At 21.4% G+C, this 19,460-nt stretch overlaps 5 protein-coding genes across 5 annotated transcripts; 3 read left to right on the plus strand and 2 right to left on the minus strand.

Annotated features, from left to right (window-relative positions):
- Nucleotides 1-217: 217 nt before the first annotated feature.
- On the plus strand, nt 218-3,671 carry PF3D7_0530700 (conserved Plasmodium protein, unknown function; the record flags this gene model as incomplete). Its single annotated transcript, XM_001351825.1, has 2 exons — nt 218-970; nt 1,173-3,671. The coding sequence occupies 2 exons, from the start codon at nt 218-220 to the stop codon at nt 3,669-3,671; spliced, it is 3,252 nt and encodes a 1,083-aa protein (XP_001351861.1).
- A 91-nt stretch (nt 3,672-3,762) lies between these two features.
- On the minus strand, nt 3,763-4,277 carry PF3D7_0530750 (dolichol-phosphate mannosyltransferase subunit 3, putative; the record flags this gene model as incomplete). The annotated part of the gene is made up of 3 exons (XM_024473447.1): nt 3,763-3,816; nt 3,940-4,047; nt 4,167-4,277. The coding sequence occupies 3 exons, from the start codon at nt 4,275-4,277 to the stop codon at nt 3,763-3,765; spliced, it is 273 nt and encodes a 90-aa protein (XP_024329001.1).
- Nucleotides 4,278-4,701: 424 nt separating this feature from the next.
- PF3D7_0530800 (CPW-WPC family protein) lies at nt 4,702-6,735 on the plus strand (the record flags this gene model as incomplete). Its single annotated transcript, XM_002808675.1, has 10 exons — nt 4,702-4,779; nt 5,081-5,132; nt 5,347-5,429; nt 5,559-5,601; nt 5,675-5,742; nt 5,816-5,885; nt 5,996-6,124; nt 6,266-6,407; nt 6,535-6,606; nt 6,708-6,735. 10 exons carry the CDS (start codon nt 4,702-4,704, stop codon nt 6,733-6,735), a joined length of 765 nt encoding a protein of 254 aa, XP_002808721.1.
- Nucleotides 6,736-7,203: 468 nt separating this feature from the next.
- PF3D7_0530900 (formin 1) lies at nt 7,204-15,231 on the minus strand (the record flags this gene model as incomplete). Its single annotated transcript, XM_001351827.1, has 1 exon — nt 7,204-15,231. One exon carries the CDS (start codon nt 15,229-15,231, stop codon nt 7,204-7,206), a length of 8,028 nt encoding a protein of 2,675 aa, XP_001351863.1.
- Nucleotides 15,232-16,890: 1,659 nt separating this feature from the next.
- On the plus strand, nt 16,891-19,020 carry PF3D7_0531000 (SURF1 domain-containing protein, putative; the record flags this gene model as incomplete). Its single annotated transcript, XM_001351828.1, has 1 exon — nt 16,891-19,020. One exon carries the CDS (start codon nt 16,891-16,893, stop codon nt 19,018-19,020), a length of 2,130 nt encoding a protein of 709 aa, XP_001351864.1.
- Between the last annotated feature and the right edge of the window lie 440 nt (nt 19,021-19,460).

Genomic DNA, 19,460 nt, shown 5'->3' on the forward strand with positions numbered 1-19,460 from the left:
TATTATTATAAGTATTTGCTGTTTTTAAAGGAAAAATATTTTTAATGTAAAAGCAAATTGTCAGAGAATATGTACTTAAGTATTTATTGTTGTAGCGTGATTCCGAAAAAAGAAAAAAAAAAAATTAAAATAAATAAAATAATAATTCTTATATTTCACATTTATTTATTTATTTTATTATTATTTATTTTTTTATTTTTTTTTTGAGGCGTAAAAAATGCCCAGTAATAATGAAGATATAGATTCTGAATTAAGTTTAACAGAGAAAAAAATTAATATATACGATGTAGATTATGTAAGTTTTCAGAAATGCCTAGGATCAAATACTTCAAAAAGGTTTGATTATAATTTTGATAATTTAGTTCATTTAATATGTAAAGTGAAAAATGTTAGGAAACATGGAAAGGCATTATTTTTTTGTGACACTATTTCACAAGACCTGAATAAAGAAAAAGGAAATACTTATTTTTATGGAAATCAGTTTTTAAAGAGTGGTGATAATATATATTTAATTAAAAATATATTTGATGAAAATATAGGAAAGGTAGAAAGTAATATTCAATTGGTAATTAGTAAAAACTTTTATATTAATGAAGATATATTTAAATTATATGAAGAATATTTATTAAAAAATGAAAAGTCAAAAGTGTATGATAAGAATAATCCCTATGATGATAAAAAATATTTTAATATTAGTAAGGAAAATATTTCTTATTCTATTAACATGTATAAAAAATTTCATAATTATTTTAATGAAAATGAAGAACAATTATTACAAGACGAAGAAAAGAAAAAGCAAATGTGTCTAGATAGTGAGCACATACCTATGATATTAATTAATGAATATATGAAATATGAAATTTTGAATAAAATAATTAAACCTGATTCGATGATTTACGTTATTGGATTGCCAGTATTGACTAATACGAATGAAAAATCGTTAATAGTTTTTTCTTCTTATTTGTTAAGGGTAAAAATTAAAATATTAAAAAATTAATATATTAATATATTAAAATATTAAAATATTTATGTCTATAGATATATGTTTCTATACATACATATAATATATATATATATATATATATATATATTGTGCATACCTTTATTTATTCCTTTTGTCGCTTCTTTTTCGACTCGCTCATTTTATAAGTATGCTTTATTTTTCTTTTTAGGTAAATTATGAATACTTTAATATCAATGAAATATTCAAATTGTTTGAGCAAAATTATTTTTCGATGGGAACCTTATGTAGAAGCTTACGAGTAAATGAACATTATATTCATCGTATTTATAACGATGTGGAGAAGAAGAAAAGATTTTTATTAAATATTGTTTATAGGAATAAAGATTATGAAAATATATCAAACCAGAAAATGAATAATTTTGAAATATTCATCATAAAAATTATTGATATCATACCTAAATGTTTTAAAATATATGCTAGTGATTTTACGCTACATATGAAAGACGAAAAAAATATATTTTTTAATAATTTAAATATGAAATGTATATTTAATCAAGATTTGTGCACAGAAAATTATGTAAACCATGACGTTATTGAATGGAAAGAAGAAGATGAAGAACATGAAGAAGATAATGAAAGGTACGGTACAATGGATGATACCATGGATGATACAATGGATGGTACAATGGATGGTACAGTGGATGGTACAATGGATGGTACAGTGGATGGTACAATGGATGGTACAGTGGATGGTACAATGGATGGTACAATGGATGGTACAATGGATGGTACAGTGTATGATAAGGGAGATAATAAAAAAGATGGTGACAGAAGACACATAAATATTTCTGAGTCACATAAAGGAGGAAAAAATATGAAGAAGAAGAATAAGAAAAAAAAGAAAAAAAAAGATATGTTGTCTTATATGAATAATAAGAAGGTTCCACAGATATATTGGATGCTGAACCATATAAACAATATGTTTAATGAAATAAAGAATATACATTCAAATGATGATAAAACAAAATATAAATTTAGCTGTGAATACATTATATTATCTATTAATATTTTGATAAACAAATATATTGAGTGTAATACTACACTTTATGAAAATTATCTCGAATTTTTGGATCTATTTATAGAAAAGAATGCATGTTACGTTAGTAAGGATAATACAGAAAAGGTTAAAATTTATATTGAGAAGTATAAGAAGAAGAGAAAAAATTGTTTTGAGAATTCTTACTGGAAAGATATTGAATTTTATAATATCGAAGATTTATATATAAATGATTCTAAGGATGTAATATATATAAATGGTAAGGAAAAAAATGAAGGTGCTAATAGAACTAATTATTATGATAAGTATAATAATAAGCTTGATGAGAAAAAAGATGATTATATTTCATATAATAATGTTATAGATGATACGTTTAAAAATAATCATAATATGAAAAAGGATGTGATATATAATGAAGACAATACATTGGACCACATAAACAACACAACAACAACAACAACTACTACTACTACTAATAATAATAATAATAATAATTGTAATAATAATAATAATAATAATTGTAATAATAATAATAATAATAATAATAATAATAATTGTAATAATAATAATTGTAATAATAATAATTGTAATAATCACATTGTGAATAATTCTTATGTAACATACGATTATTGTATTTTGGACGTTGGGGGAGGCAAAGGAGATTTAGGCATATACATTTCTTTAGCTTTTCCAAATGTATTAGTAATTATATTAGATATTAATATAAATTCCTTATTTAGTTGTTTTGTTAAACTATATTGTAATAAAATTAAAAACGTATTAATAATAAATGAATCCATATTAAATTTCGATTTTAGAAAATATAAAATCGATATGGTAGTAGGATTACATTGTTGTGGAGGATTAACTGATTATACTATAAAAAAATGTATGGAGGAAAGAATACCTTTTTTAATTTGTTCATGTTGTTATACAAAATATAAGGATTTAAGAAAACATATATTTGATTTTAAAAATGAAATAATAATAGATGAAATGAATAATTATATATATAATAAGGATAATTATCCTTATATGAATTATATTAGTAGTAATATCTCTACGGAAAATAATATATGTAATATGAATAAGTCTAATGTAAAAATAGGCCACAACGGAACTCTTAATAATATGGTTAATATAAAAAAGATGGATTGTTTATATGAAGAAAAATATGATGATGAAAATAATTTAACACAAAATGGGTTAGGTTTAAAAAATGATGATAATAATATATCATATGAAAATGAGAAAAATAATATAATATCTATGTACTATGAAAAAGATGAATATAAAATTAATAGTGAACATATAAAAAATAATTGTGTAGTTATAAATGGTGAAATGAAAAAATATGATAAATATGAAAAAAAAATTATGAGAAGAACTATACCAAATATATATTCCTTTATTAATTTATTATCGAAATTGTGTGAGAGTGATAATGTAGCTATATCCTATAAATGTATGCACTTTTATAATAATTTAAGATTTAAAATTTTACAGGCATTGTTTAATAAATCTAAACAAAGTACTCAAAATGATGAAACTGTAAATGTATTTATAAAAGAAGAGATAAACTTATCCTTACATTCATTTCCAATTTCATATTCTCCAAAAAATATTGTTCTTAAAGGATATTTTACATGAAAAAAAAAAAAAAAAAAAATATACATATATATAAATGAATCATATATCATTTGGATGACAAAAGAAGTATACGGAATAAAAGGCTTTATGATTAATCAAATATAAAATTCCTTTTTTGAAGTTCCTTTTTAACATTATGTAATTCCTGAAAAATTAAAATATATGTAATATATATATGTAAATATTTTAAGAATGATTTGAATAAATTATATGTATATATTAAATTATTTATATATAGGAACAATCGGTATTTTTTTTTTAGTCTTACTTTTAATAATTGTTCATGACCATTTGGAATATTATTGAAGTTGTATAAACTTATTGATATGGATATGACTGCATAGAGACCTAAGGCACTTACAAGATATAAGGGTATCTATAAAATATGTTATAAATAAAAGTGTAATTTATTATATATATATATATATATATATATTTGAATTCATATATTATTCTAATTATTTTATTTTTGTGGAGTGACTATTTTTTTCATACAAGTATCCATTTCATTAAAGCATTTGATTTTTTATACTTGTCAAATTTATATATCCATAAAATGGTTGATAGGATAAAAATTAAGACGATAACCTTTCCCCTGGTTATCATATTGTTATGTCGTTATTAACTTTCTTTAATTAATTTATATATAATATGTGCTATATATATATATATATATATTTATATTTATATTTTCTCCTATTTTTTAATAAAATAATAACTACAAAAAAAAAAGAAAAATAGAAAAAGGGAAACTAATATAAAAATTTTTTTTTAGTTGTGTAAATACACATTATTATATGTATTTCATATTGTATATAAATGAGTGCATACTATGTTGTTCTTAAGCAAGTTAATATAATAATAGAATAGAATATATTCTCTTATTTTTTATTATTATACATTTTTATATTTTTACATAAAGTAATTAATATTATTAAATATATATATATATATATATTATAGTTATTGTGAAAATAGAAGTAATAATTGTAAACTTATAAATATAAAATTATATAAGTTTCAATAAATAATGGATAAATTTTTTTTCTTTTTTTTTTTCTTTTTCTTTTGCTTCTATTTTGAGATAAGCTTTTGTGAAAATGATAAAGTAAAATTAAAATATATCAAAATAAAATATAAAAATGAAATTATATTTATTATGTTATTAAATATGAATAATATATTATATTATTGTATTTTATGTAATTTATTATATTTATATATATATATATATATATATATTTTTCTTAATGCACTCTTATATATGTGTATAATATATTCTCTACTTAAATAAACATATAAATGAATGATTTTCCCCCTACTCTAAATGTTTATATACTTTTGAAAAAAAAAAAAAAATTTACCTATTTATATATTTATTTTTATTCATAATTTATTATACTTGAAAGAAAGAGGAACTTTTTTCTGACAATGAATTAGAAAATATTGGTGGAAGTGCAGGTTTGTAGATTGCATTTTTTTTTAAATAAAAAAAATGGAGACATATACACAAAATTGATATATGTGTATTATATATGTATGTATATTTAGGTTATATATTTTCGAATAAAATAAGTAGTATATACACTAATTTAATTATTAATAATTAATATATATATATATATATATATATATATATATATACGTATATTTATATGTGTAAAAAAAATTGTAGGTGATATTATTTCAAGTTCATCACGAGCTCCATCGTCAAAAGGTTCTGACAACGTTCCTCCTAATGTGGATATAGCAGGAGATGTAATATAACCTAAGCATAATGCTATGTAGAAATAAATATATAATGGATGTAGTGCTTTATGAGCACACACAAACACACACACACATATATATATTTATTTATTGTTCTTTTTTTCTTAAACTTTATAGTTATTAAAAGTAATGAAGCATATTCCCCCACCTGTTGTAGAGTGTAAGACAAAATGTATATTTTTGGATTGAAAATATAAATATTTTTTTTTTATATATACGTATTTTTTTATTAGTAAATGAGAATGAGTTGATTGATCCTGAAATTGTTTGTGAACGAGACTATGACAAACCTTGTCCTAATGTTAGTTATGGTTTATATGCATATATTGTTTTTTGTTTCTTTATAACTTTTATTCGTTTGATTATACATGTAGGATTATAATTATCTTGGCTCAGTTCATACTGATGATGATGAAATATGTGCTCCATCATCAACATATGAGGGTTAAAATAGTAAAGGAGAATAAAATTTATCTGAACGTAGTTATGGTATATACTTTATTTTCCCTTTTTCTCATTATTGGTTATTTAATTTTTTTTTTTTTTTTTATTAGGACCATGTAGTGGTGAAGAGTTAAATATAAAAAATATGTCTGAAAAAAGAAAAGAAAAATGGTCTATTAAATGTGAAACATTTTGGCCATGCAAAAGATGTGTGAGAAATTATACATCCTTTTGTCCAGGTTATTTTTGTAAATATATATTTATATGAAGAGTGAATTTTTTTTTTTTTTTTTTTTTTTTTAATATGTGGAAAGTTCTACATATATTTATAAGTAATAAATAATTATATTTATTTGTATATATTTTCTAATTTTTTAAAGAAAAATGGTACCAGGTTAATGGTACCTTAAGGTCATGCAAGCCGCTAGATGATTATACAGGTCCCTGTATATTTGAGATGAATTTCTCTGGTTATAATAAAAGGATGCTAGAAGATTGGAGTTTGAAATGTAAAGCCTGGTGGTAATATAAATATAAATATAAATAAAATGTGATGAACTAAATATAAAAAAAGTATATATGTATATGTATAATTTTTTATATTTATTTCTCGTTTATTTTTATATACATATATTGTTTCTTCTTGTAGGAAATGTGATCATATTATGTTATCTTATGAATGTCCCGACATGGATGTACCAATTACAGAGGCTGCTACAAGGTTGGATGAATGATTATACATATATATATATATATATATATATATATATATTTATTTATTTATTTATGTAAATACATTTTTTCTATGAATAATAAACTTAGGTGGAGGTTGAAGAAAAATTATCACTGATGTTTAATTTTTTTTTGTCCCTATAGAAGTGTCAAGATGGATAGACATATACAGATTGTTATTTTATGTTATATATATATATTTTGTAATTATTATTTTAAATTTGTTTTTGATTTAGTACCTTTTAATTTTATGTCAATTTTTTTGGTGAAATGTATTTTATAGAATATATGACATAATGTATTTGTTAAAAGATAAAAAACATATATATAAATATATATATAAATATATTGATATGTATCTTCGTTTTAATAATATGTTACTAAAACAGTTAAGATTTATAGTTTCATAAGTTCATCCTTTACTTAAAGGTATTCAAAAAAAAAAAAAAAAAAAAAAAAAAAATCAACAAAAAAAATAATGTTTTTAATATAAAGAAAAATTGACAAAATGAAATATATATATATATATATATATATATTTTTTTTTTTTATTATATCATATTATGTTATATATAGTCATGTGATATTAAAATATTTTGAATGTTTTTTTTTCTATTTTATCTTTTTGTTCATTATCTTGTTTCTTGGTAATAGTAAAATTTTGTTTCTTTTTAAGTACAGTTCCTTGTTTTTCATTTGCTAATTCTTTTTCCTGTTTTTTTAATTGTTTAAGTAATGCTTCATTAATTGTTTTTCTATTAAATTCTACAGCTTGTATGAATGTCCATAATTCTTTAAAAAAATCTTGTACTTGGATAGTATTAATATCTTTTTCTTTATAGCCTAGATATAGAGCTATATCTTTAAACGCAGCAAAGGTTTGATTATAGAAATTTTCTAGTTCCACAATTTTTGGTTCAACACTATAATAAAATTCTGTAAGTGCTTCACACAATGGATCTGTGGGTGTTTTTTTAGCTTGTTCTAGAACAGTTTTAATTTTATTACAACCTAATTTTAATTTTTGTAAGAATGCATCGATAGTTTGTTTATCTGTTTTAATACTTTTTTCAATACATCTTAGTTCATCAATAATAGATAATGTTTCCTTACTTTTTTCAAAAATGACTTCACAAATATATTGTAATAAGGTTTTAACAGGTTTAGTACTAGATCTAATATCATTTAATTTTGACAAAGTACTTAATTTAAAACCAAAAGCATTACCTCTTTGTGCATCACCATAATTTAATGTATTACCTACATTAAGGATAGTAAATAGGATAGTAAACAATTTATTTGAATCCTTAATTGCTTCACATGCTTCTAATATATTTTCTAAAGGGTTTAATGTATTTTCATAATTTTCTTTAAATGACAATGCATAATAATGTGATTCTAATCTTTGTTTTAATAATGGAACACCAATAATAGCTGCTACATATTGTTCTGGTTTATCCACTAGGTTTAGATCTCCATTAGAATGTATATATTCTTTAACGATTTCAAATTCTTCAGGTGTTGGTACATATTGTAGTAAAACTTCTGTATTATCTATATTAAGTATTTTTGGATTTAATTCCATAATTGCATCTCTAATTTCTTTAAATGTATAATTATTAAATTTTGATAAAGCAATTGACATATTATATTCTCTTTTAGAATCTGGTAACAATTGTATAACTTTTGGTTTTTTGATTTTGGTTTCTTTTTCATTATCTTTTTTACTAACTGCTTTTGCAAATGATTTTTCGACATTTTCTTTTTCAATAGCAATTTTTGTTATAAATTCTTTTTTATCTTCAAATAAAGTTCCTGGTATATCATTTTCAAATAAAGCTTCCCAAAAGAATCTTTTTGTTTTACCTTCATCTTTTGCTTTAGTAAGTTTTGAAAATTTGGTTTTTCCAACTGCCAATGCACCTTTTACATTTTTTGGAGGTCCTTTCATAAAAGCAGGTGGCCCTTTCTTTCCTCCCTTACCACCTTTTGGTGCTCCTTTACTTTTGGGTGTATCTTTTTTGGGTGCAGATTCTTTCTTTTCTTCTTTGACTTCAATTTTCTTTTCAATTTTATATGACTCCTTGAGTGCATTCAAATCTATTCCTGATATTAAATTTATGGAACCGGAATCTACGGCAACACCCATTCCGCTTGAAACCCCTGGTGTACCTCCCCGTCCTAATCCTAGTTCTTTTAAGCCTTCCCCTAATAAAAGGTTCTTTTCTACTTGTATTTGTTTTTGACGATCTTCTAAGGGTATATCAATTTCTCTGTACATTAATCCTATTTTTCTAATTTGTTCTTCGTCTATAGAAGATTTTGCTAAAGCAAAGGATGTTAAATCAATTTGCCATGGTACGATAGCAATAACTTTTTTATTTTCATTTAGTAAATGTACTACAGGTAATGTTCCCATAGAATCATCTTTTTCGTATCCAATTTTACAAAATTTAACATCTTTTAATAAATTAAAGGATAACTTATCATTTATGTTTTTTGCATAAGGGACATCTTTATTAAGAGCACTATTATTTCTTTTGAGTAAATTATTATTTTTGCTATCTTCGTTCATTTTATCAAGAGTACTATGTTTTACTACATTCATAGATTTTTTTGGAATAACTTTTAATTGCATCTTTTCAGATATGTTTTTTTTCGTTATGTCTTCAGAGTTATTTTGTACATTATTAATCAATGATATTCTTTTATTTTGATTTTCATTTTGATTTTGATTTTGATTTTCCTTGTCGTTTGATAATTCGATTTGTTTATTTTCTTCTTGGTTATTATTAATGATTTCTTCATGATTCTGATTTTCATTTGGTGTATCATCCTTAGCAGAATTATCATTTGGTTCTTCTGGTTGGTTCATATTTGCATTTTTTGTTAATTCCTTGTTTTGCATGGGTGGTTGTTTTTTAGGACCAAGGTTTTTTTTTATTCCTATTAATTTTTTTAGTGTGAACGTTTTTCCTTTCATATTTAATAGTTTTGGTTTTTCCATACCATGGGAAGATTGAGTTATGAACAAGTGAGTTTTTTTATTTTTCTTTATATTTATATTATCATGTTTATCAAATATTGTATGATCAAAATGGTTTGAACCATCAAATGTTTTCGTGTCAAATAATAGATCATTTAAAGGTTTAGTTAATTGACAAATATTATCACAACTATTGATATGATTAATATTGATATGATTAATATTGTTATTATTATTATTGTATATTTTCCTTTCCTTTGTTGATATATCGTTATTCAAAAATTCATCATAAACATTATTTAATGACGTTGCATTCCTTTTTGTATTATTATTATTATTATTTTTTCTTTTCTTTGATAAAAATGTAAATAGTTTAGATATATGTGTGTTTTTATAGGATGATGATAAGTTAGATTTTTTTTTCTTTTCTTTTTTATTATTATTAGTATGAGAATGATTTTTATTATTTGTTATCCCATCAATGTATTGTGGACTATCAAAATTTGCTTCATTAAAATGATTATTACTATCAATAGGGTTACTAAAATTAGAAGTATTAATACTATGATTTAATGTATTATATTTTTCACTATTTATATGTAACACATTATTTATATTTTCAATATTTTTCTTGTTATGATTTGCACGTAATACATTAACATTATTATTATCATCCTTGTTATGGTATATATTTGTTTCCTTTGTATTGCAATTAATATTACTGGATATACAACTGTTGTTTGCTTCATCTTCGTATTCTATATTACTTTGATGATCCGTTTTTTTATTTAGTGCTTTAATGCTATATATATTATTTGAATTATTTTTTTTATATTTATTATTCAATAAATTGGAATCTAATTCTTCTATAGAATTACTGCTTAAAAATATATTTTCTAAAAGAATTTCTGGTTGTTCATATTTCTCAAATATATTATCATTATTATTATTATTATGGGTTATATTATTGTCATTATTTTTAAAATGTGAATCCTTCTCATTTTTATTATCATACATAATCGATGTTTCATTTGTAGTATTTTTCGTGGTAGAATCATTATTATCACATAATACTATATCCATATATTTTTCAGAATCATACACATTCATCATTTCATGAAAAAATTCTTCGTTCTCACTTAATTGCATTTCTTCGACAATATTATTATTATTATTTATTATATTTTTTGTTTCGTTCGTAATTATTTTATTATTATTCAATAACATAATATTATTTTGATCATAATGAAGATCATACAATTTATGTTTGCTACTATTATTATATAAGTTTCCATTTACTTGTTTATATTTTCCTTTTTTTAATGACATTGATTCATTAAAATCGGATGGATCAGATAAGTTGTCATGATTTATATTTATGTCAATTATATTTTCCTCTTTTTTATTTTGTAACATTTTTTGATTTATCATGTTTGATGCAAAGCTGTTATCTGATAATACGTTATCATTATTTAAAAATTCATTTTCATCATATGTAAATTTAAATGATATATCTTCTTTATTTACATTTTTAATATTATTTATTGTATCCTTTAAATGTGATTGGATATACGTGTCATTCGTTTCCATATATGATGCTTCATCTAATGTATCATCTTCTACATTATCTATTTCTGAAAATATTTTATATTTATTTTTATATATTTTACTTTCTTTTTTATTCATCACATGATCAATTGTATATTGTGAAGAAAGTGAAGTAATATTATCTTCTTTTTCATTTCTATAAGTGTAATTATTCACACTTGAATAACTAGATTCAGAATGGGAATCAAATAATTTATATATATCTACAATATCATCGTTAATATCATCATCATCTTCTTCGTCATCATAATGATAATCATAATTATTATTGTCGATAGATTCCTCGGTAATACCTATTATATTATTTCGGTCTTCTTTGTAATACTTTAGTTCACTTGTATCATGATTTTTATGATCATCTTTCGATAGATAGCTACTAGAATATGTAATGTGATCAGAAATTGTACCATTTAAATGAGCACTTGTATTTGTATTTACATTTTTATTTATATTTTTATTATTTATTTTTATTTTTTTTTTAATAATGTCATAATTTTGTACATGACTTAGTGAACTAACAGTACTACTTCTATTAGATAATATACTTTTTTTCTGCTTTCTTTGAGTACCTTTATTATATTCGTTAAAGCTAGCGACCGTTTCTTTTTCATCATCATGTGAAAAAATGGTTGAATTTGTGTAGTTATTAGATGGAATGTCATCATCATATATTTCTCTTTTGAAATTAACAAAAGAATATTGTTCTAATTTCTTCATATTGTTTCTTAAATCCATTTTGATATTAGGATGCATGGCTGATTTGACAATTGGTTCTTCTTTGAATTTTAGATTTCTGTTTGTTTTTTCTAAAGTATCCGCTTCATTTGATTTATTTTCATTGGTGGTTAATTTCAATTTATCTTTTGATGTTTTAAAGGATGAATTTAATTTACTGAATTTCTTTAATGCATATTTTTCTCTTGAAAATTTGGAAGTAGCTCTACTGGTATTATTATCATTAAGTTTAAAAACGTGTATTTTTTTCTTTGGAATTTTATTTTTAATATCTTTATTAGTTTTTTTCCCAATCATAATATCACTTAGCGTAAGATTTTTTTCTTCTATTACTTTTGATAATTCTATTTTGTTATTTGTTTGGTTATTTGTTTGGTTATTTGTTTGGTTATCTGTTTGGTTATCTGTTTGGTTATTTGTTTGGTTATCTGTTTGGTTATCCGTTTTGTTATCTGTTTTGTTTTGTATTTTTAGTGTTATATCTTGATCTTTGGCAATATTGGTTGATTTATTTTTCGTTAGTTCCTTACCTTTTAGAATTGTTATTTTTTTAGATAGAGAATTATCTTTTGATGTTATATTTGTGCCACTACTATTGGGACTAACATCTGGACTACTACTTTTGAGGGTACCATTTGAAGGATGGTTTTGGATAATATTTGGAGTGTCATTTTGATTAATAGTTTTGGTAATATTTTGTGTTCTAATATCTGATATTTTCGATGAAGTGTTTGGCGTACTGGAGATAACAGAGCTTTTAGTTTTGATTATTTCGCTAGATTGTTTTGAGGAAGATTGAGAAAATGATAATTTGAGTGCTTTTTTTGGATCATTTAATTTGAGGTTAAATTTTTTCGAAAATTTTGGTGTGTTGGTATCTTTCTTAAAATTTTGTAATGATGATACATTTTCCCTGGAATTATTTATCAAAGGGGCATTTTCTTTTTTTGTTGAATGTTCTGAATCACTGTCTGTATTTTCTGAAAGCGAGTGATTTAGACTATTATAACTTTCTGAGTTTGTAATATCACTTTTATTATGATCTGTAAGATTATCTTTAAATTTTAAGCTATCAATTGGGAATATATTATTAATACGATTATATTTGTCAAAATAGCTTGGGTCATTTAAAAGAATACAATGATGTATTGCGGGGTTAGGTACAAGTAAAGGTGTATTATAGAATCCAAGCATGACATCATCATTTTGATCTAATATAGGTATAAACATATCAAATTGTTCATCTAGACTTTCATATTTGTTAATAACTTTACCTTGAGAATCTACAAAAGGTTCTTTTATATACCATTCATTCAATAAAATTTTAGCATCTTCATTACATATCATGATTGGTTGATCATTTTGTAATTGTACATAACCTCTTTCCATTAATGGTATATTAACAATTGGTAAGATTTTCCTTTTAAATAATATGGCATTTTGGAAATCTTTACATTCTGATAATTTCATTAAATTTTTATCAACTAATTTTGTTTCTAAAAATGGTAATATATATGTGGATGGAATTAGTGTATTTCTCCATGAATCAGCATATAATGATTTGATTCTATTAATAGATGATGTATTAAGAAAAGAATTCTTAATAATTTGAAATTGTTTATTTGATTGCATATGTTTGTAAGCATCAATACTTGAATATGTTAAATCATTATATGTGACTTTACCTTGTAGTGTTAAAAAAGTTTTTTTATCACTTATGTTTTGATATGGATTTTTCGTGTTTATTGTAACTTTTTCGTTCATAATTTGTTCTATTAAATTAGGATGTACATCATTAAAATTGTTAGAAATGTTTTTGATTTTTTCATTAAATGTATTCCACCACATATTATTATTATCATCATCATTATTATTATTATTATTATGTGTTTTATTTGTGTGATGATATTTTTCATTTTTATTATTAATAAATGTGTCATCAATTTTATCTTTGACATAATTTGGCATGATAGGACAAGATGAATCTTGTTCTTTTATACTTTTACCTGATTTGTTCATTACATCTTTCTGCAGTTCTTCAATTAGTTTTAAAGTCATAATAGTGTTCATATCATTGGGACCATAATAAGATTTATAAAAGGAATAAACTTCTTTATATAATTGCAAGGCCATTTTAAAATTATTTAATTGGTGCATAATTATTGCAAAGGAAAAAAGAATATCTTGTATTTGAATAACATGTCTTGTTTTATGTATTCTCATTCTCATATCTACAGCAATAATATATTTATGTAATGATTCAACAACATTACCTGTTAGTCTATATAAGAGACCTAAATTACAATAACAATCTGCAATAATTTCGCTTGGTTTATCTGCATTGTAATCCCCAAAATACAATTTCCTGATATTCAGAATTTTTTCACAAAGAGTTAATGCTTTTTGATATTCTCTTATTTTTATGTAAAAGGAACATACATCATTTAATGCATCACTATAATTTAGACTATCATCATTATAGCACTTTTCATTAATGTGTAAGTATTTCAAGAAATAGTTTTCTGCTTCATCATTATTTTTATATAGGCTTAGCATATCTGCAAATATGTAAAGTATATTTGCTAATACTTGAATACCACACATTATAACAGGTTCTTCATAATTATTATTACCAGAGCTATTTGTATTATTATTATTATTATTATTATTATTATCATTATTTTTATTTTTGTCTTCATTTTTTTTGGTGTTATCCGATGGTACTTCCTTTTTTAATCCTTTGTTATCAAGTATACCTTTTCTATGAGTATATAACAAAGTGTTATCTATTAAAAATTTTAATTCTTGAAGGTATGTTTTACCTTCTTCAATTTTTTGTACTAACAAAAAACATTTGCATATTAAAATTAGTTCTGTGCTCATATCACCAGTTAAGTAATAACCGAAATATTTGGAATAATATTTTTTAGCTATCATATAAGAATGAATTGCTTGAATTAAACAATCCGAATATTTCTTATCATGATAACTGTTTACAGCAAATAATCTTAAATCATTTCTTATATTTTGTATTTCACTATATCCTATAGAATAGTTAAAATTTTCCATGTTTTGTAAAATGAAAACAGCTTCCTTTACTTTAATCTGTTCATCATTCATCCTTAATGAATCTTCAAAATTGATATTTTTCATTTTCATGCAATTCACATGTTTACAATTTGATGATTTCAAATCCATTTTTGTTAACAAACTTAATGTATCAATATTTTTGTCATTTTCAATATCATTAACTGTGGCTAGTTTTATAGTTTGGTTTAATTCCATTGTGTTTTATTATTTTATTATTACTATTATAATGTTTTATTTGTTTTCCTTTTTTTTTTTTTTTTGAGATATACAACCAAAATTAGGAAATTCAGAAAAAAAAGGAAAAAAAAAAAAAAATTAAAATAAATATAAAAATAAAATGATATAAAATAAAATAAAATAGACAGGAAAAAAAAAAAAAAGTATGTTATATTCCTACAGAGTACATAAAAATGCACATCATAATATATACGAATATTTATATATATTTGTCATTATTTTGACAATATATATATATATATATATTAAGTGTAAAAATAAATCATATCATGGTATGCTTCAATATTTGAAAAAGTATCAAATGATATATACAAACAAAAAAAAAAAAAAAAAAATTCAATACAATTATAAATATTAATACAAAAACAAATATGATTAAAAATACAAAAAACAGGTTTCAATACATATATAATTATTGAAAAAAAAAATTTATTTTTTAATATTTTACATTAGACAAACAAAAAAAAAACAAAAAAAAAAATTGTTAAATTATTGTCTAAAAAGAAAATAAAAATAAAAAAAAATGAACATTGATAAATACGTTGCGTTGAATATTAAATGCAAAATTGTAGTTATTAAAAAAAATAATAATAATATATAAATAAATAAATAAATAACAATTTTTTTTTTTTTTTTTATATAAAAATAGATTATTTATATGTATTATTTTATTCTAACATGTGTATTTTTATGTATTATATTACATATATTATTTATATATATATATATGTAAATTTATTGTTATTATATATGTGCTAAAATGTACATAGTATAATATATTTTTAAGCACTGCTTAAAAATTTATAAAATAATAAATATATATATATATATTAATTATATATGTATGGTGTACTAAGAATATTTTTTTAAAAATAACATATAAAAAAAAAAAAAAAAATCTATATTTTATTTTATACATAACTATTATTATATTTAGCGCAAAATTACTTTGAATACATTAAGTTGAAAAAAAAAAAATATATATATTTTTTTATTATGTATTATATGTATTTAATTACCATATTATGTGGGCAAAATAAGAAGATTTTTTTATTTTTTATTTTTTTTTTTTACATGATTTTTAAAAATTAATTTTTTTTTTTTTTTTCTGTTTTATTTTATTTTGATTTTTTATAATTATATTATATATATATATATATATATATATTAATTTAATTATTTATTTTTTTGTTTATATATACAAATATATATTTTTTTTTTACATGATGAAAAAGTTTCCATTTTTATTTAACGATATTGGAGGAAAAATAATTGAAGAAAGAATAAAGTCCATTTTATTAAGAAGTGAAATGTTTCATAGATTTGCCTTAAAAACTTATGAGATATATAATGAAGTGAAGAATAAATTTAATAATATAGGGAAAAAATAAAATATGGCTATTTCAATAATAAGGGAGGGTTTTCTTCTTTGTAAATATATAAATATATAAATATATGTTTTTTTTTTTTTTTATATATTTGTATAATATAATAATATATATTAGGTAAAAATAAATATTTATTTATATATTACACATATATATATATATATTTATATATTTATATTTTTTTTTTTTTTTTATCCTTTTTTGTTGTCTGGGTTATGCCTTATAAATAATGCCCTTATTTAAGTATGATCTTAAGGCAAAGGAAATAATTTTTATGTTGAATAAAATTAATTTTTTTTCAACCGTCCATTTTTGTAAAATTGATGTAAAATGTATCCCCTCATCTTTCACAAATAATTATAACATAAATAAAAGCACATATATGAATAGAAAATTTATAGTCGGTGATAAAAATGTAGGACGTATAAATAGTAATATGAGATTGAGAAAATTAAAAGATAAGAACATGGTAATCTTTTGGAAGAAAGAAAACGGTAACAATATAAAAAAAAAAAAAAAAAAAAGTGGAAAAAAGTTATTTGCAAGTGGTTTTAAGAAAAGTGTTATTTTAAATAAATTTCATATCGATTTATTAAATGAAGAATTAAAAAATGTAGAGAATGAAATAAATAATAAGTATTTAACTTCTAATGAGGAAAAAGAAATTATTTTAAGAAAATCTAAATATGCAAGTCAGAAATTTTATAAAGCTAATGAAGAAGAAATAAAAATAATTAGAAAAAGTGAAGGACAATATTATTTACCCATTGAATGTGAAAATAGTACCATAATTCGTATTGTTAATATAAATGATAAAGTAACATCACCTATTTTTAGATGTGTGCGTAATAGTAAATTTGGTTTAAGAAAAAAGGAAAGAACTTTTTTTTTTTATTATTCTACATTTATTTGTTCTTTTTTTTTTACTATGGGTATATGGCAATATAAGAAGATGAAAAAAAAAAAATTTCTAATTAATTACATTTCAAATAATTTAAATGATGAAATAATAAATTTAAATGGTACAAATTTTCCATGGGTGAATGATTATAAAACATTGAAAGATGAGTATACACAATTAAGTAGAAATTTGTTAAAATATGAAAACAAATTAGTAAGTGGGTATAATATATTAAGAAATATATATGTTAATGTATTATCGAATTATGAAAATTGGATACCTTATTTTAACCTTATAGGTATGTATAAAAATTATATTGAAACGAGTGATTCAGTAAGTCGAATGAATTTTAAGGGAATGGAAAATATATGTGTTGATACAGATGATTATTTGAGTAAAAATAGAAATAATTTATATGACAATATAAAAAGAAAGGAGAAAGAAGAATATAAAAATAGTATTGAATATGTTACGGTAGATTTGAATAATATTGATAATATATATGAATGGTTACTTAAAATAAGAAATGAAAATATTGTAATGAAATTATATAGAAAATTTTTTAAAAGAAATGAGATTATAACAAATGATGAATTAAAAAAACTTGTTATTGAGAAATACAAATATCGTAAGGTCGAAATAACAGGTGTATTGGATACAACAAATGAAGTGTATGTAGGTCCAAAAATATATGAAAAGGATAGTAAGCAAAAATATTTTTATGTTATATGTCCATTATTTTTAAAAAACGGTAATTGTATATTAGTTAATAGAGGATTAGTATCAAATGATATATTAGAAGAGAAAATTAATGAAATTCCTAAAATTGTGACAATAAGAGCAGTATTAGATCCAGGAGAATTATATGAATGTTCTTTTAAAAAAATAAAAAATTTCTCTAATAAAAGTAGCAAAAAGGAGTCCTATTTTTATTATTATAATATTGAAGAAATTTGTAATCATACTAATATATCAAAATTTGAGGGAACAAGCTATTTTATTGCGAATGTGTATGACATTATATTTCATGAAGATTATCTTAGTGATATACAAAAGTACAATAATAATAATAATGTGGGTGAAGAAAGTAATAGCCCAGACAAAACTAATTATATTGATTTAGATAATGTTAATATAAATAACATTGATATAAACCAAGTTGATAGAGAAACACAAGAAAGGATAAAACGCTTAACAAAAGCGAAAAGTAATGTAATACAAAAAGATAAGAATTATGTTAATAACTTAGATGATGTATATTTATCAGATATTCCATATAAAAGCAGACCTTTTAGATATGATGAACATTTCATACATAAAAAGAAAAAGGATTATGTTAAATTTTATGCGGACGAATCTACGCATTTTAATTATGCATGTCAGTGGTTTCTTTTTTCATTCATTTTTTCAACCATATCTATATTTAAATTTGTACAATTCAAAAGGTGGGTTTTTTAACAAATATTTAGAACGAATGATTTTATAAAAATATATAGATGAAAACACAAATGACATAAGGATAATATATATATATATATATATATATATATATGTATATATATTTATCTACATATTTTTTTTTATTTTAATATAAATGCATATTGTTTAAACATAATACGTTTATTAATCAGTATTATATATGTAAATTAATTTATAATTTTTTTTTTTTTTTTTTTTTTTTTTTGGTATTTTAATTATATATATATATATATATATATATATATATATATATATATATGTTTATGTATTTATTTAATTTTTTATTCATTATGCTTATTTTTATCATTTGTCTTAAATTTTTTGTTTTTATATCTCTAATAGATATTTTAAAAAAAGTTTATATATACTTAATATATATTTATTTTTTCTTTATGTAAAAATTAACCAAAAACATACAT

Source organism: Plasmodium falciparum (assembly GCF_000002765.6).
Source record: "Plasmodium falciparum 3D7 genome assembly, chromosome: 5".
NCBI classification, from domain to species: domain Eukaryota; phylum Apicomplexa; class Aconoidasida; order Haemosporida; family Plasmodiidae; genus Plasmodium; species Plasmodium falciparum.